Consider the following 12,201-nt stretch of genomic DNA (forward strand, 5'->3'; position numbering starts at 1 on the left):
GGGGCAACTTGCCAAAATCCCCAAAACTCAATCCCCAAAACTTGGGGAAAATGTAATTCTCCGTACATAATCAATCTAACTTATATGAGTAAAAACAACATACTATTGACGTTGCCACTGAGAAAAATTTCTAGATTCGTCCCTTGAAGAAGCTATTTCTATTGAAACTGCGTCAGGAAGATTGAATTTACTAAATCCTAATGGGAAGACCCAATGGTGTTCGTATTCCATGTTCTTCAAGTCAGAAAACACCCGAGTTTTCTTGATCGGATTGATCGACGTGGGTCTAACAAGGTTGAAAGATCCGATGTTTTTTTGTTTGTTTGTTTGTCTTTTGGAATGGGAACATCTACATCTAGAGGATTCCTTCCTGGAATGCGCGGCTCTTCTCGACTTTGAACAAACACTCTTTAAGCTGTCTGGAACATCGATCCATATGGATTCGTCTCGGTTGAATTACCCGATGTGGAGGAAGAGGGTTTCAAATCTTGTAAAAATTAGTCGGATGCTGAAAAAAGTCTAAAAAATGTTACTGTTAAAAGAAAAAAAGAAATTGAAAACAGGTTGACTAAGAGGCTCTTCTTTGGGGATAAATAAGTGATTTCGATTTTTGAGTTACTTATTAACGTCCCTGAGTTTCCCTAGATCCCAAATAAGATATTATTTGTTTTTTTACTTGAATAAATAAACTAAGCCCACTCTTTCAGAGTGAGTGCTAGGAATGTTTTGGTCCCAATCTTGTCGGCTCACGTCTCGATTTTCTGTGATAGAATTAGTGAAGCAAAGGAAGCTTCCTCTAGCGGGAGCAATGTTTAGAGCATGTTTTCTAAGTAGTATCAAACTCTCTGGAGTTTCCCTGGAAGGGGAATGTTCTGCCGGTTAAAGAAATTTTCAAGACAGTCATGAGGGAGACTCGTTCACTGCGTGGTATTATCCGGAGGCCGAGTCGATTGATCATTTAGCATAAAACCCAAAGGTTTTATAACTTATAACTTCAAATTCATTTGATGTTTAGTAATGGATTTTTTATTCTAATTCATCGTCGAGAAACTTTATTGCTCAAAACCCAGAAAAGAGCTGAGGGCCAACAACCATTCTGGTCAAGAAAAACTGAGAATGTCGCAATAGCTATTGAACATTTCAATGTGACAGTCGTGATGGTAAGTGCGTCCCAGTATAACAAATACAAACACAAAACTGCTCATATGGAGCCAAACTCTCAGCCCAAAATTGATGTCCCAGCAACAAAAACACTAAAGCTAAATGAAGAAAGCCCTACCCCACATAAATAATCACAAGAAACTGCAGTATATGTTCCGAAATCTGAGTATAACACCATATATTGCACAATGATCCCAATATAACTCATGCTATGATAGTTAAGAATCACTTCATTATCTGTGAGTCCGACGAGCAACCGACCTCTCATCTCACTCATAAACTGCTCCAACATGGAGTTTAAATGCATTCAGTTGACCTTTCACAGCGGAAATCTCCGCTTGACGATTCCTGTCTCTCTCCTCCATCTTCTCTTTCCCAGCAGACATCTTTGAGTCATGCTTAATCTGTAGAGCGGATTGCATAATGGTTACTATCTCCTCCATCCTCTCTTAAAGTAGGTGCACCTCATCGTCATTTTTGGATCGCTTGTGTGTTTGTGTTGTTGAGTCATGTAGGAGTGACACCGAGCACATACCCAGCCGCACCTCTGTACCAATTTTCTCCCATCACATCTATGCACACGCTATTTTCCACCCGTGAATGAATCCTCAGACTCTTCAAGTCGAAGACATTGTTGTACCATGCAGATGCTTCAGCCCTTTGAAAGTTGGAGAGGAGAAAGAACACACCACTAGGAATCATAATTTTTCTAAGTATGTCAGTGCGGACATATAACTTGCCCATATCAACAAAAACATAAATAAAAAAAGGGTCAACATAACATTATTCGCTTTCCTCTCTCTCACTTTTTCACCATTCAGTTCAATTAAACAAAGGGAGACCATTATCTGGGCAAAAGGTTCATTCTCTTTTCCACCGAGAAGCTTACTATTTGGCTTTACCTAGACTAAGGATAGACCAATTATTAAATCTTGGATGGAAATTTCTTTTACCCATTTCTCTAGGGTTCATCCATGTTCCGAAACGCAGAATATACAACTCGAGTATATGTTTAAAGATCGAAATGGTGAAAAGACTGAAACAATGAACAAAGACTTGGAACACAGAAAGCCATTATGTGTTTTCAAATCGCGAAAATTAGTGCACGAACACTCAGGTAAAAACTTAGGGCTTGAAACTTATTCAGCCACTGCGACGGAGCTTCAAAACTAAAGTTGAGGCACCTCTCTTTCGATTTCCATTTTTGACAAAATCAATTCGCTTCCGAACACTATAGACATGGGGGAAAAGAACGTACATTTAATTTGCAGCAGCGTCACCAGCCACATAGAGACGCCATGAGCATTTTTTAATTAAATGATTAGAGAGAGGGGGAGAGAGTATAGTGTGTGTGTGTGTGTGAGAGAGAGAGAGAGAGGCCGAGCACTTTTGATTAATTAATTTAAAAATGCTCTCGCTTTTCTTTTTCGTGTTTCTATAAGGTTTAATTTCTCCCTCTCTAATTAATTAATTGAAAGATGCTCGGCAAATGCTCACTTTTTGTTTCTGTAAGGTTTAATCTCTCTCTAATTAACTAATTAAAAAAATGCTCGGCATTTTTAACTCTGAGTTTATTTTGATCAAACCCCACCATGAGCCCCTTGGAATTTATATGGATCCAAAAGGTAGATCGATGTGATCCTTTTCTGATCCCACAATGCTTATAGTATCAGAATAATCATAAGAGGCTTCCCTCCCATTTCTAAATTGTGGGAAAATATTATTCAAACCCAATCATAAGATACCATATCTCCCAATAGGACAAGAAGTAGCTGTTTGTTGGAATAACAAGAAAGTACCCCCATTAACTGAAGCATTAGGACCGATATGCCCCTAACCTTTTTTTGATTTAAATCATTTCGTTGATCGGTAATGAAAACGTATTATATTCTCTATGCGCTAACTTTTCTCAGGTGATTGTTTTTCACTAATGGTATGATGATTTGTTATTTTTCAGCTTGCAAAACCATTTTATATAGTGTGTCGTGGCTACTTTGGTACAGTGATATTTAAAAAACACCCTAAGTATTTTACGCACATTGGCAAGGATCAATTGTAAAAACCCGATCTCAAACTCAAATGGTGTAGGATTTGATTGAAAGTTGACATGCAAAGAGAAAACCTAAGCTGTTTGAGCATTATTTTCTAGACTTGCAATTGGTTTATGAGGTTTATTGATCACCTGCAAATAGCAACTAGGAAAAGGAGGCGGTGCAAACTGCAAGTGCAAGGAAAGATTTGATCACCTGAGGAGCTCGTTGGTCTCCACTGACAACTTTTTTTACGTACGCAGGTTTATCATATTCTGGATAAAGATTCTCTTTCTGGTGTTCAGGTAGAGCAAAAGAAAGCCGAGTGCATCCCCAGCATGGAACATTCAAGGAAACCTCCTCCCGGAAGCACATTCCACCCTCCATAACATGCCCAGAGACTAACACCGCATAAAAACCACATCTCTCCCACTACCAAGCAAGACCAAGCCTCTCTCTCTCTTCTCTCTCTCTCTCTCTCTCTCTCCTCTCTCTCTCTCTCTCAAGACCAAGCCTCCTCTCTCTCCAAAAAGCACGGCAAAGGAAGTGCGATGGCTCTCATGCGGGAAGCTGCGAAAGAGAAGGAATTAGCAGTGAAGAGACGAGAGCTGCTTCTTCTTCCTCCCAGGCACGGAGGCATATAGCGTCTCATGTTCGCCTGTTTGGTCCGAAGCTTCAAAGCCCTTGGCGGTAAAATCTTCAGCTCTCCTCTCGGCCGCAACGCAGCCTACATTCCCACGTAAAATCGAAAGTCACCTCTCGCGTCTTCGCTCACACGCTGGGTCGCCAAAAAAATCATCCTGGATGGCTATATATAATGTGGATCTGTTGTTGCGTTCTGTTTTTGAGTTCTGTGTTGCGTTCTGCTTGTGCAGTAGCTTCGAGTTGGAAAATGGCTCCGTGTTTATCGTCGGTTGTTCTGTGATCTCATTCAAAATTTGTCTCCACAGTGTATAGGCTAATCCATATATACCATGTTTATGTTTTGTTTCTCTTTTCTACATTTTTATGCCATTCTCTTGTCTTGTACATGTAAGTTATCGATCAAATAAAAAGCGTAAATACTTTCGTTTTTTTTATGTCATTCATTCATGAATGAATTAAAAATACTTTTATCGTCCATGAATGTATTTAAATATAAACATCGATAATGAAAATATTTTTTACTGACTAATTAATTCAAGCGAAATGATTGATCCCCTCGTCTTCCTCCATCAAAAAATAAGTCCTCCAACATGACATTTCTACATCTATAGGTTACGTATTTAGCACCAAATTGAAATTGAAATGATCGACGGGTGTCAATGTGATGGTTTTTGGTGCTTTTATCTATACTTAAGTGTCAATTACGAACCACTCGGGTTGCCTCGGTAGACACCCTACCCATTTGAGAAGGGGGAGGCGAGGAAATTGATTCCCCACTTTCTCGAGGGGCTAGGATGGGGACGAGTGAGCGAGGGAATAGGATTTTGCAATTTACGCACAATACATAACATATACAGTGGCTTGTGAAACAATTATAGGATAGGATAGCATCAGACAAAAAAAACATGTCAACTATGGATGCTGATTGTAACTGATACAAACAAAAATGTGGCCACTAGAAAACTGAAAAACCAAATACCCTAGCGAAATGACCGGATGAACTGCATGTTATTGATCTTTTTTCTTTTGTCTAATTATTGGAAATCGAGCCTGTGGTACGGTTTTAACTATTCCTTAGTTCGATAGATTTGCTCAATTCTGTGGCCCAAATGGGTTTGAACGCCAATGAGAAGTATGTTGGCCCAAATAGACTCTAGTTGGCAAAAGGGCAGTTAAGTTGTGGCCTCGTTTGTTGCTAGGACACAATAGCCATGTACGTAGTTGATTTTGGGCCCATAAACCTGAGATCCACATCCACAATCCCCGATCGCAGAAATTTTTCGGGCAATCATCGCAATGGTGATGTGAAAGGAAACATAAAATTGCTGAACACATTGCGCATATCATACGACGATTGAATTGGGTGGATGAGAATGTTGTTTTATGTGCCGGACCTGCACGCTACAGACAAAAGAAGTTTTATGGATTTAAGGACTCTCCAATACTTAAGGAAATGTGAAGAGAAAGGCAGAAGGAGAGAGCTAAAAGAGGTATGATAATGCTGCCCCTTCACTGATTTTAAGCGGAAGCAATTAAAGGAAAGGAAATAAATAAGAAAAAAAAGACCACTTCTGTGTAGAAATTCTCAAAAAGAAGAAGGAAAAAAATAAGATATTCATCTAGAGTACTTTCTTGATACCGTTACGTAATTCAATTTAGTAAGCTGATTACGTAAATTGATGACCTTGTGTTCACATAATAAATTTAAATGTGTAGTAGTGACTAAAAACTGTGTGAATCGGACAAATGGAAAAAAAGGAGTGCTTATTTGAAGCGGGATAAGTATGCTAGAAATCCTAAAACTTGTTGACAAAGCGCAATTGAATCCTAAAATTTTCGAAATGTGCAATCAAGTCTTAAATCTTGTCAGAATAGTGCAATCGAGTCCTAGAACTTTCAAAAAATGCAATCGATAGAATAACTTGATTTGACCAATACGACAAATTTTAAGAATTGATTGCATTTTTTAAAAGTTTTAGAACTCGATTGCACTTTCGTGATAAGTTTTACATTTTTTGTTATATTTTTAAAAAATTTTAGGACTCGATTATAATTTCGTAATAAATTTTAAGACTTTCAATACACTGATTACTCAACCTCTCGTCTTTGATGGCCAACGACTTTCGTTGCATTAACACCACTCATGACACGCACGTCCTATTTTCCATGAACATCACTCTCCAACAGCCCTAAATTCTCTCTCTGTCTCTGTCTCTCTCTCAAGCCACGTTTTCATTAGAACCATCTCTTCTCTTTCACTCCCAAATCCCACAACACTCTTGAGAAAAGCAGAGATCTTGAGTTTGATTTCTGGGTTCCGAGTAAAATGAGAAACCACCACAGCAGAAACTGTGATCCTGACTCGCCAACTCTGTGGAAGCGCGAAAAAATGTCGATAAGTATTGCCAAAGATCACCACTACAGCAATCTCTCTCCTTCAACAAGGACTCGCAGGATCGAAGAAGGAAGAAGAGAAATGATGGAGATGATCCGGAACTTGCCCGAGTCGAGTTACGAGCTTTCCCTCAAAGATATTGTGGATAAGCAGCTACCTTTGCAGGTATTAGTGGACTCGGTTCGGTTCAGTGTGGTTTGGTTCGCTTCTTGTTCAATCATGAAATCTGATCTCATATCTGTAATCACACAGTTGACATAACATAGTAACATACCGATGTGCTTTAAAAGTGCTCTTCATCTGTTGTATATGCCTTGAAACCAATCTAGGGAAACACCAAGGAAATGATGTTTTAGAACTCGAAGACAAATAATTAAACGTGGATTGCTTTGCAGGAGAATCAAGAGGAGGAAGAGGAAAAATTTCAGTTTCGCAGTGCCGAGGCAGAGTCAAATAAGAACCAGAAGAGGAAGAAGAGGAACAAAGTCACGAGGACCCCTAGTCATCAGCATCATCAGCATCAGGTGTCAAGATGTAATGGCATGGAAACAGGAACTTTCCTGATCAAGATGTTTTTCCCATCTTTCTTGGCATTGAATAAGAAACCAGCAACATCACAGAACAGCAGGTCGAAGATTTCGCCGAGGACATCATTTGAAGGGTCTGATCAGAGGAATGTGGACACGGCGTCTAGGATTAAAATGAGTCCCGTCGCAGGAGATCAGGGGAGTCGCAATCGAGATATAACTGAAAGTGGTACCAGAAGGAGCAAGAGCTATACAAGCAGGCAGGAACTTGAATATTTTTCAATATGACATTCTATTTGTGGATTTTTGGTTATTCACCTTTCTACTGACTGAGTAATATCCTAGCCATATTGCCAGAAAAGGTAAGTTTTCTTGGAGAAACTGCACATCGTTTCATTTAAAATTGAGAAAGATGGTATCTCTATTGAGCCCCAAAGCACAATTTTTATTCTTCACCAGTAGCAATCCTGTTATTGAGTCTTGAACAACATGCTGATTTGGTCTGCAAATAACAGAAAATGTTTCAAATCGAACTATGCCAGTTCTAACCTTTTGATCTACTTTCAATTTTGTTTGTTCGATTTGAAATTAAAACTTTACATTTTAGTAAGAAATTATACTCTTACCAGCAGTTGTAAAAGCGTACGATTCCTACCTTTATGCAGGAACCATGACGGCGATTCTTTCCTGGGTTGCTGGCCTTTTTCCGGAACAGAAGGCAAAATGCAGAGCTGAGAGCACGTGTTTCCAGATTTCCTCTGCCACCTGCACATGAAGGTATAATCAGAGATTGATTTTACCTTCAGAATCTAGAGATATACTCAAACAGCAGAAGGGTGTCCACAGTTTGATTAAGCTGGTTTGATTATCTCGGCTCTGATGAAGATTTGGCTAATCAGTCCAAGAAAAATCTAATGCTAGTGAAGTTTTAGATTTCTGTAGAGACTACGCAGGCCTTAACTTGCCTCATCGTGATCACGAGTAGGTGAGTTATTAGTGGCTGAGAATATGTATCATCATTATGTGACAAAACTAAGGATCGCATAAACTGGATGCCGTTTCTATTTTTTCATTTAATGGTACCTGTGCTGTACACCAAGAATAAAACAGATGAACAAGAACTATGCAAAGTGATCAGATAGAGCTTGCGTGCCAAAAAAGGAGAACAATCGAGGCTGGTTTAAGAGGATTAGTGGGGCTAAGTTCTTCCTCTGAATGGAGGGGATGAATTAGCCAGACAGGGACGCCTGTAATAAGTGGGAATTCATTTAGAAAGAAGGAAGAAGAACCGTACGATCAAATAAGTACAGATTAGCTGAGAATCCATTGTCTGCTGTTTTCTTAATCGGATTGCTCAACATGGGTCTAACAAGGTTGAAAGATCCGGTGTTCTTTTTGTTTTTTCTAGGAATTGGCACATCTACATCTAAAGGATTCCTGGTACGTGCGGCTTTTCTGGACTTGAATACACTTTTTTTTGCCGTCTGAGACATCCAGCACCCGTGCAATATGGTTGGAACATTGATCCTATGAATTCGTCTCGGTTGAAGTACCAAGGTTCGGCGGAATATGATTGGATGGTCATCCTCACAGTTGGAACATCAAACATAGTCTCATCTGCTGCAACACGCAACGAGCACTCGTCTAAGCTGCACGAGGGTGTGGTGGTGGAAGCACCGTCCTCTCATGCAGAACAACAATCCAAAGTACTTTGGCTCTCTAGCTACATTTCCTTGCCCGAAATGGCTGATAGAGAAATATTAGAGGGACTCAAATAATGTGGTGAACATACTCAATTATAATATTAAATCTACATAGAAATTTGCATTTTCTTAGTGGGACTCGGTGTGGATTGAACTAATTTTTAATATGCGATTGACATAATTTATTAGACTCTCCACATATAATAACTTCTTGTATAGGTCCTTTCCTAGATGAATCAATCTAGTTTGCTCCTTTTTTTTTCACTTACAGGACCTCAAAGACTCTTGCTCCAATTTCGATGGGCCTTTTGACCAAGTGAAAACGGAGTTGTGGGAAAGCAATGCAAGCGTCATACTGTTATGTGAAATAGTGGAGTGCTGCATCCTATTCCTTGATGGTTAGTTTTTTTTGTTAAAAAAAAGTAATGTTTCTTAGTTAAGTAAGGAAACGATAACATAAGTTATGGGTCTACATAAAAATCTGGATAATGGCGATTTTACGACCCAAGGTAGCATGCGACACTTGGAATATCGTGCGAATCAACAAGGATTGCCTTGAGATTAAATACTCAAAGTTAGCGAAGTAATAGCATGAGAGAAGGGTGAAAAGAATTCCCATCCCTCGCATCAGGTGAGTTCAGGATGGGAAAAAGTATCAAAAAAGTCATAAACCTATTATATTGGTACCAATTCAGTTCTAAACTTTTCAATTAGACCAATTTAGTGTTAAACATTTTCACATTGGCATCAATTTAGTCCATCCGGCCTATTTAGGCCAGAAATCGCTTATAGGAACGCCAACCGTCTTACGTGGCACGGTCGACATTGATGTTGACATTTTTTGAATGATTTTTTTGAATTTTTTTCTTTTTTTATTCTTTTCCTGTTTTTCCTTTTTGCAGTTGCATTCCCTTTTCTTTTTGCCGGTGGCCGGCAAGGGCTGGTCGTGCCTAGGCGAGGGCAAGCGCCGGCGAGGCCCCCCTTGCCAAGCCTCACCGTCCCCTAGGCCAAGGCAAGGCTTGCCGGACCTTGCCCTTGCCTAGGCGAGGCCCGTCGAGGCACGGTGAGGCCATCCTGGCCTGGACGAGGGTCGGCTTCACCAAATCTAGCAAGGGCATGGAAAGATTTCCAAGTTCTTATTCAACACCGGCAAAAAGAAAAGGGAAAGGAAAAAATAGGAAAAATTTCAAAAATATTATTAGAAATATCTTTTTAAAAAAATGTCCATATCAGCGTCGGCCGTGCCATGTACAATGGTGAGTATCCACGTCAATGATTTCCGGCCTCAAGTGGCAGAATGGACTAAATTGGTACCAAGGTGAAAAGATTTAGAATTAAATTGGTCCAACTGAAAGATTTGTGACTAAATTGGAACCAATACAATAGGTTTAAGACTTTTTTTGTACTTTTCTTGTCTAGGATGCTGTGAAGGAGGAGATCTGAGTTCTAAATGGTGCTGCGAAGCAAAGATTCCCAACCAACGCTTACAGCCGGTGGGGCAACTTGGACAGTAATTTCCATGTAAGACAATGCAACCCAAGTTAGCCACAGGAATGTTAGCTTAAACCTGTGAAACAATACAATTATGAAAAATGAGAAGAGAGGTTTCACTTTGGGCTTGGTTGGGCTATTCAGTTTAGCACCCTTCTTCTAGCCCATCCAGAAACATTGCAGGCCCTAGCCCCTAGGGATAAAAGTGTTTATATATTTAAGTATATGAATTTTTCACAAATTAGTTTTCTGAACTATCATGAGTCTAATTTGTTGAAAATGATCAGTTTATGGAAAATCATTTATAGTTAAAGAAAATATGCATATTTAAAGTGAGGAAAATGAATTCTCTAACATGAAAAAGGGAGAACCTTTTCGTAGAAAATGATTGCCCGTGCAATTTTCCCCTTTATTTTCTACCGACCTAAACTTGCTGTCTGAGAAGCTATAGAACTTGCTCCCTTTCCTCTGCTGATTCTCCGCGGGCATCAGCTATGGAGTGTTGGTCGCCATCCTAGTATGAAGCCAAGTGCAACATTGCACTGAAATTGATCATGTCCTCCGCGGCTATCTTCCGTACCATGAGTTTTAGCATTTACTTGGGAAGATTTGTCCAATAGTTCGCTATGATTCGAAGCGTTGCATGTTTGAGCAGTCGTATTACAAATTCAAATCCACTCCGAATTAAAATTAGGACAAATACACAAAAGAAGGTAAAATATTGACCAATATAGGAGTTCCTCAAAATCTTCAAATACCTAAACAAAAGCCGCTGGAGATTACAAATAGGCAAATTTCCTTTAAGGTTAGCGCATCAGATTTATTCATATTAAAAATATATTCTGCTTGTCTATCCCATGATGAATTTTTTCTCCTCAATGCAAAGCCCAAGCTTGAGGGAAAAAGTATTAAAAAAGTTATAAACTTAAGCTCAAGTTTAAAGGAAAAGTATCAGAAAAGTCCTAAACCTATTACACTTGTGTCAATTTAGTCATAAACCTTTTTTTGGTGTCAATTCAATCATAAACCTTTTATTTTTGTGCCAATTTAGTTATTCCGGCTAATTTTGGTTGTATATTGCTGACGTAGATACCGACCTGCTTACATGGCATTACCGACGCTGATATGGACAATTTTTAATAATATTTTAATATTTTTCAAATTATTTTTTCATTCTTTTCTTTTCTTTTCTTTTTTTCTATCTTTTTTTTTTCCTTCCCTTTCTTCTTCCTCCAACGAGTGGCCCTCGCCGGCCACTGGTGAGGCTCGCCCTCACCGATGATGGCGAAGGCAAGCCTCACCATGGCTAGGCGAGGGCTACTCGCTAGAGGCCGTGAGGGCGGCCTCGCGCTGGGCTAGCGAGGGCTCGAGCCTCAATAGTGGCATGGTGAGGCATGACCTTACTGGATCTGGTGAGGTCGAGCCTCACCCATGGTCGGCGAGGCTCGATCTCACCAACCCAGCACGAGGCCGCCCTCGCAGCCATCTGGCGAGGGCAAGCCTCATGGCCTCTGGCGATGAGCCCTCGCCCAGCCATGGCGAGGCTCGCCTTTGCCGTCGCTTGCGAGGACGAGCCTCACCAATGGTTGGCAAGGTTGACCTCGTCGGCCCTGGCCTCTGGTCGATCCCCGGACTGGCGACCGGTTGGAGGAAGAAGAAATGGAAGGACAAAAGAAAGAAAAAAAAAGAAAAGAAAAGAAAAGAAAAGAATTTTTTTAAAAAATAAATACAAAAATTTGAAAAATATTAAAATATTATTAAAAGTTGTCCACGTTAATGCCGGTGGTGCCACATAGACCGACCGGCATCCACGTCGGGAATATCCTGCTAAAATTAGTCGGAATGACTGAATTGGCATAAAAACAAAAGGTTTAAAATTGAATTAGCACAAAAAAAATTTAGGACTAAATTGATATCAATGCTATAGGTTTAGGACTATTTTGACACTTTTTCCTATAGGTTTATGACTATTTTGACACTTTTCCCCAAATTTAAAGGGAGGAACTATTCCTAATTCACGCCACTTGAAGAGAAGATACTGCGTGTCTGGCCAAAGAAGAAGATGAACGGTATAAGTTCCAGTGTGTATTCACTAATTATTTTTTTTATTTTCTTACTTTTTTTATCTTTTCTTTTCTTTTTAAATTTTTAAGTATTTTTCTGACGTGGTGCTTGACAGGCGGCACGCATCTTTGTTAGGATTAGTTGCACAAATACGAAGAGAGTAAAGGCGAGGAAGAGAAATCGAG

General features: G+C 39.7%; 1 protein-coding gene across 1 annotated transcript; it reads left to right on the forward strand.

Moving 5' to 3' along the window:
- Nucleotides 1-3,742: 3,742 nt before the first annotated feature.
- LOC115664057 (uncharacterized) lies at nt 3,743-8,599 on the forward strand. The gene is made up of 4 exons (XM_030586002.2): nt 3,743-3,819; nt 4,067-4,142; nt 6,076-6,396; nt 6,627-8,599. Exons 1-4 carry the CDS (start codon nt 3,743-3,745, stop codon nt 7,044-7,046), a joined length of 894 nt encoding a protein of 297 aa, XP_030441862.2. The 3' UTR covers nt 7,047-8,599.
- The last annotated feature ends 3,602 nt before the right edge of the window (nt 8,600-12,201 follow it).

This window comes from Syzygium oleosum, unplaced genomic scaffold (assembly GCF_021117445.2).
Source record: "Syzygium oleosum isolate NSW1041296 unplaced genomic scaffold, Sole_v2.1 Sole_v2.06, whole genome shotgun sequence".
NCBI lineage: Eukaryota > Viridiplantae > Streptophyta > Magnoliopsida > Myrtales > Myrtaceae > Syzygium > Syzygium oleosum.